The sequence below is a fragment of the Homalodisca vitripennis genome, chromosome 3 (assembly GCF_021130785.1).
Source record: "Homalodisca vitripennis isolate AUS2020 chromosome 3, UT_GWSS_2.1, whole genome shotgun sequence".
Classification (NCBI taxonomy): Eukaryota; Metazoa; Arthropoda; class Insecta; order Hemiptera; family Cicadellidae; genus Homalodisca; species Homalodisca vitripennis.
The window spans coordinates 150,917,510-150,933,231 of NC_060209.1; the positions used below are offsets into that span (position 1 = coordinate 150,917,510).

General features: G+C 31.1%; 1 protein-coding gene across 1 annotated transcript; it reads right to left on the reverse strand.

Moving 5' to 3' along the window:
- Positions 1–2,458: 2,458 nt before the first annotated feature.
- LOC124358399 lies at positions 2,459–14,930 on the reverse strand. The gene is made up of 3 exons (XM_046810701.1): positions 14,824–14,930; positions 8,033–8,213; positions 2,459–2,580 (listed from the first exon to the last, which is right to left on the reverse strand). The coding sequence occupies exons 1-3, from the start codon at positions 14,836–14,838 to the stop codon at positions 2,459–2,461; spliced, it is 318 nt and encodes a 105-aa protein (XP_046666657.1). The 5' UTR covers positions 14,839–14,930.
- Between the last annotated feature and the right edge of the window lie 792 nt (positions 14,931–15,722).

A 15,722-nucleotide genomic window follows, 5' to 3' on the forward strand; every position in this document is an offset into this window, starting at 1 on the left:
ATAAGAATTATCTTAGCAATAAATGTACAATATTCAATAACATAGAATCAGGGGGTAATTATAGATTAGCAATTTATATGACTGAATATTACCTTTGCCAGGAATATTTGCTGATTTTATAAAATTAAAACCTAAAAACATCAATAAAATGAAAATGTACACGAATAACTTGTTAGAATAATATAAGGTGCAGAAGGTCTCATAATAAAATTTGCAAAATATTTCAATAACTATATTAATTTATAATTTTTTTATAACAAGTTCATATTAAAATAATTAGGAAATCCACCTAGTGTTCAAATACATACTTCCGTTAATTACATTTTACTAATTATCCAAGTCAATCAGTGATTATTTAACTTATTTAACAATCCTCAGCATTGTTTATTATAATAAGGACAATTATAGCTCAGTTTCTATAAAGACAGATGTTAATAATCTGTTCTAATCAAATACTGCTGGATAAATTTATTATTAGTTTAAACAAGAAGTAATTTGACAATAACTCGAATGCAGCAAAGAGCCTAAACAGGTGTATAAAATCAACCCATAAAGTCTGGCTTGTGTTGTTTATGCAAATGTAACATCAATGTTTATTACACCGCAGTTGCCGTAACATACAAGTAACACGGGAAATGTGCAGCTGTAACAGTTGCTACACAGACCATCACTACTTGTATGCTGAATAATATTTTATAACCATACGTTCAGTCAATTGAATAATTTACCAAGTATTTGAAATAAACTTATGTATATTTCTTGTATGATGTGCAGTAATACCACCATTCGGTATGTTGCTGTGGAAGGGCAAGTAAAAGTGTTTAGGAATCATGCTAAGCGCTATTGTACTTTTTATAAACAATTATCTTATATCAAACCTTCGAACTGCGTGTCAAACTTAGTATCTTAAACATGTTTAGGAATAACTAAGTTAACACATAATTTAGAAAATATTTCGAAGCCATTTTCCATATTTTTATGTTTCATTGATATATTTCTTTCTTGAACTTGGGGTCAACTTTTATTGACTTTTATAACTTTTAATGAACGTCATGGTCTTTTAGAAATAAGACTCCATATTACTGTAAATTTCATTTATCACATTTTCCCAATATCAACATTTACCACTTTCTCAGAAATGATATTACATAACGTTATAAAAAAAATAAGTAAAAGCTTATTATGTTGCGTTATTTCCTTTGCATATATTTTAGCTCATGTATTACACTAGTTTAGTATACTCAATTTGTACTATCCGTTAAAAGTAGTTAATATTAAATTACTTACTATTGACTTGAGTGGGTTATATTTATAAATTGTATTTTCACTCAAGGTAGAAATTATGCACAGTTAGAGATCATAACAATGCCTTTTAACATAAGGGACCCATTCTACAGGCTACTTGTGAGTATTAGGTATTCAATGAGCACCTGGACATGTATTGTCCCTCAGATATTACTATAGGCCGTAAAAAGGTGCCGTTGCCATATCGTAATACTATATTTATATCATACTTATATATCAATAACTCTTTCCTATTGATATAAAAGTCCGCCGTTTATTTTCAGTTTTATGTATCATACTAAGAATTTAGATTTGCAAATAAAAAGTGTAGTGAGAACTTCTAAATTGTATAGTAAATATAATGATTGTTTTTTCGTGCAATTCATCTTTTACTTAACAATGTGTAAATACGGAATATATTTGAATTTTAAACGTAAGTTGTGACAGTAAATACAATTTTACTGGACCTCAAAAGGTTACCCCTATTCAAGATGGCGGCGTTAAAAATTTTCTTTTAAAATTATGCAATTTAGTATAACATCTACTACTCTACTTCTTAAATATATCATTAATTTACTGTATTGAAAGCGTTTTTTAAATAAATTAAATGTGGAAGTATGAAAAATTTCTTTTCCGATTAAATTAAAAGTCAAGTACCTACAGTTCCATTAAATGTTCAAAATGCTCTCCAAGGTTCTGTTGGCAATATTCCAAGCTGTATGAGAAACAAGTAGCAATATTTTATAACATATAAAAAATATTAGTTGACACTCAATGTTGGCAGGTTTATTTATGTAAACTCTTTGCTTTAAATAACCGCATGAAAAGAAACCTAAAGGGTTAAATCTGATGATCTACGTGACTACTCAGAGTTAATAGTCTAGAGTTACTTTAGCAATTACCTTTCGGTTGACTTTGGTGATTCGCAATTAAAACAAATTATAATATTGTAATTTAAACGGTAACTACGGTAAATTTGGTGATTCGTAATTGAAATAAATTATAACATTGCCATTTAAACGGTAACTACGGTAACTTTGGTGATTCGTAATTGAAATAAATTATAACATTGCCATTTAAACGGTCATTATATTGTAGTCTATTAGATAATATAATATAATACAATATAGCAAAATTATATAACTAAAATGAATAAACAGAAGTAATAAAACTGTTATAGAATTTCATTTAGCCGATTCTGAGTTGGTTTGCAATTCTTGATTACTATATAGCCCACGCTGAGTTCTTGTCTCAACAGGTATGGTTCTTTTCTACAATCCGTCCCTCTCTCCATCTCTATAAATTAATCAATCAATATTAATTAATATTGATCTCTATCAATTAATATTTATTATTTTTTTCAGTTTTTTTACCACTATCAGTCATTAATATTAATATTTTTTTTACTCTTCTTATTCATTTATAGTTTATTTTTCATTGTTAATAATTTTGTGGTGTACTTGCATTGTTATTATTTAACTTTTTTGTTTCTCCATATGGTGTTACATCTTTTACAGTAGTGTATTTAAGTTAATACTATCACTAATTTATTATATACTATCACTAATTTTTAAAGTAAATGCCATTTATTGTTCACTGTATTCATTTTGAGTAAGCACTGCCTCTGTCCAATATATCTCTTGTTTCACTGTGAAGAAGGGTCAGCGACAAGTGCGATCAGCGAAAGGACACAAACTCTCACTCAAAGGATGACCATCAACTCTTCCTCACAATAGCGGATGAAGTACTGTACTGCTGGCTAAGTGCGGAGTGGAAGGGAGGGGGTGTGACACACGAACAATAGCGGCTTGTGAGTCATGCTGCCCGTTATTACAGCTTACCTCACACTCGCACCACATCTACTAAGATTTAGTTCGTTTTCAACAGGTTTGGTAAATATCCTGAGTTAATATGTTGAAGTTCTTGCTTTTGCTAATCATCCAATTTGCTTCAGTTACGTAAACTACCACTATAAATTTTAACATTTAATATAAAAAAACCAATATATTTCAAATCGAACAATAAAATGTATGTTGCATTTTACAAAGAAATTGTAGAATATAGCACACAGAAGACGAAAAGTTATTATTTGTAGAGTTAAAACCAATATATAAAATTCAGCAACATAAAAATCCACTAATTAAAGGAAGAGGTAAAAGTTACATTTTGATAAGTGATTCTTTAATTTAGCAGAGTGTTGTCGAAATGGCTGGATTTGAGGAGCTGGACAAGTTTTAGTTCTGTCTGCCCGCATGTTATCTCGAGAACAAATGGACCTATAGACTTGAAATTTTGCACGAAGATTCACGTCTATATAAGCAACACCAAGTTCGATGATGATGCATGTTACTCCAAGGGTTTAGTTGAGCGTTAGCGAACATTTTTAAAATGCTGTAATGGAATCCAGAAAATTGCAGAATATACAAATTGGTAAACAAACTAAAAACAATCGTATGTCATTTTAACTTGTGACATAGTAACACATCTAGCCTAACTATTCGAAAGAAATCTCGACAAATGATTCGTCAACAGACTTTTAATTTTGCATGGGCAGGAATAAGTTCTACGATGGACGCTCATCCAAATTTCCACATAACTCTAAGTAGGCTAGCATGATTTCTCTTTTCTTTGCAAGTATTTTATTGGTGTAAAAATGTTTCTGGTGATTTTCTGCCTTCCCGTAGACTTCTTCAGAATAAAACGAGTTATAAACTCAAAGTTCTATATCCAAATTCAGTGAAACCTCTTACGCGCACGTGGTAACTTTTACTAAAACACACATTGCATTACAATTTTCAATTTAGTGATCATAAGAATCTAATTTTGTTAATTTAATAATCATCAGGCATAATTCATTCATGAATAATGATGTATTGGGTTATATCACTAGTAACAATCAATATTCAAACCATTATACACACATAATCTTAAATTAACCTTATAAGATAAAAATGATTACAATAACTTTGTAAATTTTAGGATTTTTATTGGATTTTTGGTTTTGAAGTTGGAGTTCTGTTCTCTTATGACATAATTCAGAACTTTTGTTGCCTTACAACCCATTGAAGAGAGCTGAGACTGTGCGAACATCAATTAGGACCTGGAGAGGGTGAAGTTAAGTCGGACGATCATGGGCTTCTACTTAACTCGGAAACTTTTCTGTTTTGCAGGTGAACTGATCATCTTTAAAATGTTAACCATGTTATGATTTAATAAATTAGTTCGTAACTTTTTATGGCAAACCTTTAGTTATGGAGAGTTCTTTAACTCCTGGGAGTCACTTGGATATCCATCTTTACTTCTGCGATTATAAAATGTATATGTAAAAGCGTCGTGATTAAGCTGCAGACGTTGTATAAATGTATAAAAACACTGCCTGTGTCTGTTAAATTGAAAGTTGTTCGCTCAACAATTTTTCGTACTGTGTACAATGCTCTTCCACCTTTCGCTCGTCGTCTTACTTGGGAAAATGTAATAGTTTGTAATAGATAGCAAAACAGACTTCTGAAATTTCTCTATCATCTCAACAAAATGTGAACATATCAGTGAATTTAGGTTAAGTTTTAAGGTATTGAAGTTTAAGATTGTTGTGACTTGTAAACTTTTCAACTTATCTACAAAGTTCTTCAGACTGGTAATCCTGAATATCCCAGATAAAAGGTTATTTTCAGGCATGAAACACTCACAGACAAGAGGGCCTACTTCATTTGCCAAGGGTCCACCTAGAAATCAACAAGAAAGCTTCGAGATACTTTGGACCGAAAATATACAATATGCAAAGTCTCCTGATTTGAAAAGACTTAATTACCATTCGTTAAAAATTCATGTCATAAACATATGTTTCTAATATTATTTTGTTTATAATAATGATTATGTATCTGTACACACTTTCAGCCCAAGACATCTATGTTAAGCCTAAGAGTGTTAAAAATCCAGCATAGAAATTTCATTATTTTGTAATAACATAATTATTTTTATTATTACTCAAAATAACTGTATTTTCTTACTAATTTCTCAAATCATGTATCAATGTGAAAATACAATTTATTTCAAATAACTTCCAAGTTCTTACTTGAATTTTACAACCTAAAGGGATAAAGAGACGAATACTATGTAACTATTTCTAGGAGCTAGTTTTAAAACGGCTGTGCTAGATACTGATAAAAATGATGAGATTTGTGGAACTAATCGAAGCATATCGCAGGTAAAGTCAAAGTCAGTTCACGACCGTATGCTCTCTGACATTGTCAGACGAGTCTGTGTTCCCTCTCAACTGTCAGGTTGCCGCCTTGGGCAACGTACACAACCCACCCAACCCTTGCATGTTGGTGCATTTACTTGTCTAAATAGCCATCTTGTTCGTATTGGTAAATACAGCTCTTTTAGTATAAACTCATTCAAACTTCTAAAAAAGATTTGGTCTGTTAAACTTAACCACCTGTGTTGTGAAACGGAAACAAAATTTGAATACCAAAAAAAAACAACAAATATATCCCTTATATAAACTATACTCGGTTTTTGCTGAATTTAAAATGTCTTTTCAGTTATTATAAATCAATTCCGATTATCAGACTATATTTCAAAGAATATCACTCAACTCAAGGGTGCTGGTATGAAATTTAAAAATTGGATATCCAAGATGATACTTAATCTGCAGAGAGTCAAGAGCAAAGGCATGGGTAGTAGCTAGACACGCTGTCATATATTTCACTCAGTTAATTATACGATGTATAAAGAGAAAGAAAATTCAAGTGACTCTGTAAAAATTCTAGTCCAAGAGTCAATAGAGTCAATTAATGTCCCCAATAAGTATTATTTTTTAAACCTTTTAATTAATACTATACAATTGGTTATGGTAATGATTATTAATTCATAGAAATTTATTTAATACATCATGATAATACTCACGATAATTATAATGAGATTCAATGTAATAGTTATATTGAGCTGTTGATTTCAGTTCTATAATTTTTTTATAGCCTAATGTTGTGAACTGTACGGCAAAATAAGTATGTATGAATAAAACGTCTGTTATTCACTGAGTTAACTAATATTCAAGTTGGAAACTTCAAAAAGTAGGGAATATAATTTATCAAGTTTTAATATATATGCTCCTTTATTTACACAGTATAAAATAAATATTAAAATATGCTCAACAAACTCACATATACATAAAACATTTCATTGATAAGACAAATATTGAAACTGTATTTTGAAGTTAAGTGACACACCTAACCACAAATTTTACTAAGAGTAATACAGACCGTAAGGTAAGCTTACGCTGCAATGTTCGGTATGTGTTAGAGAATTATCTATATTACAATCTGCTTCGTGAGAGCATCTTGAAAAATCTTTATATATTTGCCGAATAAGAATCCCAGTAATAATAAAACCCGTTCCATCTAACATTTACGGTCTATATACAGTTAAAATAAAAATATAATGGCATATTATTTAAATTAAGACGTAATATAAAACATAACTACAGTAATTTCAAACTAAATGAAACCAAATGTCGTATATGAATAGCTCTTTTATGTTCCTGGGATAACTGCGCTAGCGGGTCTCAGTTTTAGAAATTGTTAAAATCGCTTCTGCCCGCATTATGTTCACAATTGGTTCAGCTATTTCACAGTAATTGCGAGATATCAATTTGTTTTATTTTAAGTATTTTAAAACATGTTTTGTAGATACTTATAATACGCTGCATTCAAGTTGTAAGGAGCCTACTGTTAAAAGTTTTGAAAAAGTAAAGTAATTCTCATATATTCAAGAATATTATTTGAAATGTGAAACGCATTTTACATTCCTTGGCTTATTAACAATAAAACAGGTCTGCGACATAAAAATTATTTCAATTTCAATAAGTGATTTTTATAGTATTTTCAACGCTGATTTTGGGAAAAATAGTGGAAAATTTTCATCACGTACAGTTATTTAACAAACTGCTTGTCTAGTTTTAGCTATTTTGATATTTTTATACTTTTTTTAGTATTTAAGTGAATTTGAATTTGGGATTTTAGAATCCCCATAAACTGTTATTTAGCATACAGTACTTTTAAAATTACAACAAAAATACTATGAGGTATTTTTAGTTACATAACTATGTTTTTATACTACATAGGTTATACGTAAAATAAGGAGTAATTAAGAGAAACCAGCAGTATTTTCATGTCGGTGCTTGTCCATTGCCTCCCCCTTCCCCGTTCACTTACTACTGACTCATTGAGCGAGCATCTTTCATGTCAGTGCCTGTCTGCCCCTTCCTCACCGTCACCAAGCAGTGATCTCCTACTATTGTTCTTCAGTTCACAGTACCTCTTCACTCTAGGCTGTTCACGTCTTGTTGTTACTAGTGCTTTAGAGTAGTGACTGTTTTCTTGTGTTGTGATTTTGATTTATGAACAATGACTACTAGAGGATGTATAAACTCACCAGATTGCTTCTGCTACATTTGTGGTAACTATACCATTAAAAGGCAACAAAGAAACATTTCTAATTTTGTTGAAAAGGTATATTTTGCCTATTTTGGTATAAAATTAGGCGATCAAGATAAGTCTTGGGCCCCACACAAAGTTTGCTCAGTGTGTGTTGAAGAACTGAGGCAATGTTTTCAAGGTAAAAAACAGTCCTTACGTTTTGGAATACCAATGGTTTGGAGGGAGCCCAAAATCATAGTGATGACTGCTATTTTTGTTCTTGTAACGTGCAAGGTTTCAATTTGAAAAACAAAAAGGACATTTCTTACCCTTACATACAATCTGCCATTCGCCCAGTTCCTCATGGACCTGGAGTACCAATACCCTCTCCTCCAGATTCTTTGGATGATATTCTAGATGACCATGAGCCATTGCATCAGCAAGGTGATTGTGAAGCAGACAGTGATGACTACGATCCCGGCACATCTGATCCCATTCCATTCTCACAATCTGAACTTAATGATTTAGTTAGAGACCTAGGTCTTCCTAAGAACTCGGTAGAATTTTTAGGATCTACATTAAAAGATAAAAATATGCTGGCTCCGGGTACATCTTTTTCTTGGTATAGATCCAGGGAGAAGAAGTTTGTACCTTTCTTCTCTCAAGAACGTGATCTGGTGTTTTACAGTGATGTTCATGGCCTCATGGCATGTTTCAAAATAGAATATGCTCCTGATGAGTGGAGACTTTTTATTGATTCTTCAAAAAGAAGCCTTAAAGCAGTACTTCTACACAATGGAAATAAGTATGAGTCTGTGCCAGTTGGACACTCGGTGCACTTAAAAGAATGTTATGAAAACCTTGAACTGGTTTTAAATAAACTCTGCTATCTGGACCATAAATGGACACTATGTGGTGATTTAAAAGTGATTTCAATGCTACTTGGTCAACAAAGTGGCTATACAAAGTTCCCTTGCTTTCTCTGTGAATGGGACAGTAGAGACAGAAAACAACACTACTTAAAAAAAGTTTGGCCACTAAGAAAAACCTTACAGGTAGTTGTTAAAAATGTTGAGAGGAAAAGCCTTGTGGATCCCAAAAAGGTGTTACTCCCACCACTTCACATTAAGTTGGGGCTGATGAAACAATTCGTTAAGGCACTGCCAAAAGAAGGGAAGTGTTTTAAATATCTTTGTGAGCAGTTTCCTGGTTTATCCGAGGCAAAGGTAAAGGAAGGAATCTTTGTCGGACCAGACATTAGAAAACTCATGAGAGATCCCAATTTTGGTGACAAAATGGAAACAAAAGAGAAGGCAGCATGGTCATCTTTTAAATTAGTTGTTACTGGTTTCTTAGGAAACAAAAAAAAATCCAAACTACAAGACAATCGTCGCAGACATGATTGACAACTTTAAGAAGCTGGGCTGCAACATGAGCATTAAAGTTCATTTTCTCCACACACATCTAGAACACTTCCCTGAGAACCTTGGTGATGTAAGTGAAGAGCAGGGCGAAAGATTCCACCAAGACATCAAGGAAATGGAAAGAAGATACCAAGGAAGATGGAACGCTAACATGATGGCGGACTACTGCTGGATGTTGAAAAGGGACAATCCTCAACGAGTCCACAGCCGGCAAACCACTAAAAGAAGATTCGACGGAAAGCAAAAGCGTTACTATAAAAACTTATGAGCTTAAAATTAAATGAAAGTTTATTGGAATGTATAGCTTAGAACATGATTTATGTATAAAATAAAATAATTTAACTTTAGAAAAAATTTGAAAAATTGGTTTAATTTTGTTTTTTCCCAAAAGTAATTTCTTTTTGTGAGAAAACCTGACGTGATAGGAAAAAATGGATTGCATTTTTGAAATCAGCGCAGATAAATACTAAAAATCAGCTACCAAACTTAAAACAACTTGCAAAAATATTTTTTTTTGTAGACCTGTGAATGTTTTCCTTGCAAGATTTTCGGTACTATGTATAATTTTAAAATCACGTAGGTATTAAGATTTTGAAAGTATGTCAACAATATTTTCTGATTCCATATGAACTTTCGCGGTTGAGTTTAACTAGCGTTGATGAAATATAATGTTTCTTAAAAACTTTTTATCTCGGCTCACCTTTATAAGGAGTAAAATGTGATCCAAATATTCCAATTTGCACAGAACCACTTCTTAGTATAAATGGGTAAGGTCTTGAGTTAACGTTTATTAACGAAATTACAATGGTACGTGAAATCTACCTTTATATCAACCAAGGAGAAGGGGATTTTGTTTATAATCAGACCAATACTATTTTACTATTGGATGTACTGTAAAATGCCTGATAAATATTTGAAATATATTAAATTGTTTTATTGACAAAAACGTACATAAACTTCATACCAAAATTGGCCAATGGTGAGATCTGAGATTTAAAGAATTTTTTCAACTTTCAAACGGAACAGTGCAGAATTGGAAACTGTATGCGAAATGTATATGAATGATTTAACATCAGAATAGAAAAAGATACTTTATAGTATTATGTTATATTCAATTGCAGAAACTTACCGACTAATTTTGATAAATGCGTATATCCAATGAAATATATATTATCGTAAATAATAATGCACTATTAATACAAATTTTCGTAATTTCAGCCAATAAGTTTCATGTCGAGTTAATAACGAGTTTACAGAGAGGAAAGAAGGTGTTTATAGAATTAAAATTGCCTTCAAAAACAACACTGTTTGTTACAGTTCGATTAATTTTTATACAGCAGGATTACATTTTGCGGTAGGCATTAAATCTGAAACTCTGGTATTTATTTAATAACTGAGATATTACAAACTCGCATTGTATGTTAAGAATACTTCCAGCAACAGATTGAATCTACTAATTTTAGTTGTTAAAGTCTGAATATAGTTTTTGATGGGATGAATACGAATTTCTTTAAATGCACTTTATTTAGTGGATTCACATTTTTATTGTTCCGAAAAATTTATTACTCCAGTGTACAGTACAAAGCAAGATAATAAAACCTTAAACCGCAATATAGAGTTAAAACTAAATTAAAAAATATTTATTATAAAATATGAACTTTAGCTCCCAATAAAACAGTGGTCCAGTATTTCAAACGTAAGTTAAAATAGTTTATTTATTTTAAAATTATATATATATATATATAATTTAATACTAGAGTATTTGTAAAATATTACGTACTAAATTTGGTTTACTATTGAAATAAATTAAATTAAATATTGTTTCATTTTTTTTTTTTTTTTTTTTTTTCGGAAAGTCATGCCATGCATGAGCATGAGTAGTGCATAGCTATAATGAACTACGCCAACTGCCTAAGCACAGGCAGATGATTGCAGAGATCACCTTATCTATTTTCTTGTCTCCCATTGGTTGAAGACGCCATGTAGCGTACCCTGTAGATGCCAAAGCTGCCAACCGGCATTGGATACTGTCTCGTGCTGAGTTTCGTAATGAATAATTAGTCTGATCTTTTTATCGAGATGGATTTCCCCCCTTACTCCCCGGTTCACGTTTGCTAACAGCTTATTGAGTCGCAAAACCTCATGTTATTGTATTTACTCGTTTGGTGAAAGAATTGTTTAGTTGCATTGTGATAGAAGGGCATACTCGTTTATGCCCCTGCTCCTTATAATGTGTGTCGTCTACTCTGTCATACTGGCTTGGTAATAATTACCTTAAATACTATGTTCAAGATCAGCCCGAGGCAGTTCCTTGAACCAAACCAGTGATGTGCTGTAGCACATGAGGGTGAAGACGCCATCACCGTAAGTCGCACAGTATTCCTCCTATATTACATTCTTCAATCTTCTAATTTTACAAACCTTAACCAATCCAGCTCTCTTTTTAAATATTTTAACTGTTAATTACTGTATATTCACTCCTTCACACCTTTTACTTTATAGTCTATGTTACTATAATTCAACAGCTTCCTCTGAGCCTGATATAAATCTCTACTTTAATAATTAACCTCTATAAGAATTAAGAAGATTAAGGTAGTTTGAAAATGATAGACATTTATTGAAAATCTAAGATAAGGTAAAAATGTACGAACAAGGATTTCAGCAAAGTACGAAAAGGGTGGACATAACGTACATAAAGAACCAGGAACAGAGACATATAGTTACTTAAGGAATGATCATCAACTCTGCTCCACAATGGTGGCTCTTTCCTGTACGAGTGCAGTTGCGAAAAGTTGAGAAACACACAATGCCGAGTGCGTAGGTATCTCCAGACTTTTCTAATTTGGTATATCACTGTAAACCAGGACGTGTAGGAGAAAATTGCACTTTCTGTTTCTTAACTTAAGTAACTTCATTTCCAGAATTATACTTCCTTTCATGATTAGATTTTTAATATTGTAACACCTTAAATAACCACGTTCTAATCCAACAAAGTATTAAGTAATACATTAACTTTGAATATAGTAACGTAATTTTAATAAATGTCTGATCTAATTTATGCTTTTGTGGAAAATAATTTTTATTGTTTTGATACTATCTTACGATACATATTTTTACAATTATTTGGATATAATGGTGTGTCAACTTAGTTAGATTAAATTAATATCCCATATGTACGTAGTTTATACAAGGCATCTTCATTTTTATATCGTGGATATCCAGTTTTTATGAGCTGATATATACTTGTTTCGTTAATCGAAGGTACTAGGCTCTGATGAAGGTTTCTAGACAGACAGGTTTCTATCTGCCTGTTCCGGTGATATCGCGGAAACGAACCGATCTACATAGTTTAAATTTTACATGAAGCTTTATTTCTATATGAGGAACACTGAGTTCAATTATGGTGCATATCACTCTATGGGATTTGACTTAGTATTAGAAAATATTTTTACTTTGATCTAATGGGTAACCATGATGGAAAATAGAAAATTGCAAAATAAATCGATTTTAGTTTACAAACTCTGTAAATAACTCAGTATTAACAGATGTTATTTTGTGACATAATAGAACATGTAGCCTAACTATACCAACACTTTTGAAGTTATGCTATGATGAACTGTAAATTGTAAATATATAATCTTATTATTTAAATACTGATATGAAACTCAATTTAATGAACAAAATGTACTTTAAATTTGTATGAAACTAAATGGGCAAGAGTGAGTTCTGTGATGTGCTTGGAATTTAACTAAACGATGTTTAAGCCTATCAGTGAGTAAGTTGACATTATTCATCTTTTGTTTGCTGGGGGGTGTAAAAGGTTCATTTATCTATGATTGTCTGTTTTGTCATTAATAAAATGGGCTATAGACTTGAAATGTTGCATTAAACCTCAGCGAAGCTCATTAGGCGTCTCGTCGTGTGATCTACTAAAGATACTCTTTATAAAAATATCTCATGCCAAAGTGTGTAATATCTCATGTAAAACTTCGGCTGTGACTATCGTAATTCCAGAATTTGTACTTGATAATAGAAATACTTGTGCGGCCTAGAGATGTGTAACCACGTTTTTTCACTAAAGTCACAGTATTTTCCAAAATGTAAAATAAGATGTATTAAACACGAATATTCAAGACGTTTGAGATGGAGATTAAGATTACCAGGGGTGGTTATACTTAAAATAATAGAAATACTTGTGCGGCCTAGAGATGAGTAACCACGTTTTTTCACTAAAGTCACAGTATTTTCCAAAATGTAAAATAAGATGTATTAAACACGAATATTCAAGACGTTTGAGATGGAGATTAAGATTACCAGGGGTGGTTATACTTAAAATAATAGAAATACTTGTGCGGCCTAGAGATGAGTAACCACGTTTTTTCACTAAAGTCACAGTATTTTCCAAAATGTAAAATAAGATGTATTAAACACGAATATTCAAGACGTTTGAGATGGAGATTAAGATTACCAGGGGTGGTTATACTTAAAATAATAGAAATACTTGTGCGGCCTAGAGATGAGTAACCACGTTTTTTCACTAAAGTCACAGTATTTTCCAAAATGTAAAATAAGATGTATTAAACACGAATATTCAAGACGTTTGAGATGGAGATTAAGATTACCAGGGGTGGTTATACTTAAAATAATAGAAGCAATTGTATTTCAAGAATTTATAGAACACGATACATAGAGAGTCTGTAAATATTAGTCTGTAGAGATAAAATAGAAAAGAGAAGATATTTTTAACTTATGTTATGTTATATCTTGTTAAAATTAACAATTCAAAAACATAATCCTAAACAGAAGTTTTTTTACCCAATTTTTAACATGTAAGACTATTGATTCCAAGAGAAATTTTACTTTTACTTACGTACGCAGTGCATTAGTATTTAGCTTTTTAGAAATTTACACAAAATTGTTGCATGTTTTAAACTATTGATTTTTGGTGAGAGCTTGGAAGATGTTTGAGATTACTGGAACCTTCTCCATATCGATATGACGTCCGCACTACATCTTTGTATAGTAGAATGTATCTCAATCATGGTGGGTATATTCATTGAGTATCGGATTTCAACAGCCAGACATGAACTTAGATAGGGCTTCTATCTCAATTGTACTGTTTTCAAACTTTGTTATTATAAAACGGCCTGCAATTCTTAATTATTGGATGATTATACTTGTCCTGATTTCATATTTCTACTTATGATACCTACTTGTGTATGTCGATACTCAAGTTATTAAAGATTTAAGACCAACTTTATTGTTTATTTTGAACCTATTTAAATTTTTTAAGCTGGAGATTTCGCACATTAAATTTAATGCGTTAAGTAAAGACGGTCGTATCTTATGATTTATTATTATTAATACTAACAAATAATTATTTAAAATTGATAACGATTTATTTCATATCTGTTAGTATTAAGCTAAAACACATATGCTATACAAACACATATGACATTATTCTCAGTCGCATAATTACTTTCTATTGTCAACATGTCAAATGATTAATTTTCTTCTTTGAATCCTCTTGTAAAATAATAGTATTAGTTGCGTCATTATTACTTTAGAACAGCGATATTGTCATAAATTACAACAATTACAAACAAGTTTCTTTCTTCCATATTATGCATTTCTCCACATATTATTAATAGTTAAAGGAGCAACTGACTGTTCGATCGATATTACCTACATCTCACCTTGTTATATTCCATAATGTAAGATTGTGTGGAGAATGTTATACACACAGGTCCGTGGTGAGTCCATATTTAACAGTAAATTTGTATGTAAATTTTCAATATTTAAGTGTAACCAAGGAAATAACCTTGTCAAATAGAGCTTAAATATAATAAACACATTTTTATAGAAATATGAGAATTAATAATAGAGAAACATATGATTCAACATTTTTATTTTTTAAATTTTAAAGTGTAAAACATACACTTATTAATTTTACACTTTTTTATTTTTTATATTGAATTTAAAATTCAATTAAACTTAAGAGAAAAATGTAATTATGAAGTAATCCTTGAGTTTAATCATGACCAATATTTTTCTTGATAGTATTGCAAACTGCGAATTGAAACGAAATTCCTTTGAACATTACAAATACTAATTAACTTGTCATATTATTTAAAAGTATTGACATTCACGTCAAGGTGTTACCTTTTGTAGATATTGTTCCAGAACACAATATAAAGTTAAAAACTATCTTTACGATTGAAGCGTATAGATGTATTTTAAATGTAATTATGGTAACTGTTTATATAATGCCATTAATTTTTATAAAACTATTCACTTTTCATCTGAAACGACCATTTATGTAAATGATATAGATATAGAACAGAGAATGACGATGAAAACACAAATAATTTTAAGCAAGACTACCATGAAGAGCAAATCGCGGTAAAGATATTTATTTCTTTCTTTTATAACTTTACCTTCTTTGAAAAGCAATGTAACTCTAGGTAATATAGAAAAAATCCTATAGAATTAGATTTGCAGTTAAAGTTTTTAAATAATGTTCGTTCTGAGCCCTGAGTGTTTTCATTGTCAGATATAAAGGGAAACGAGAGTTGAGAACGAAATAAGGAGTAAG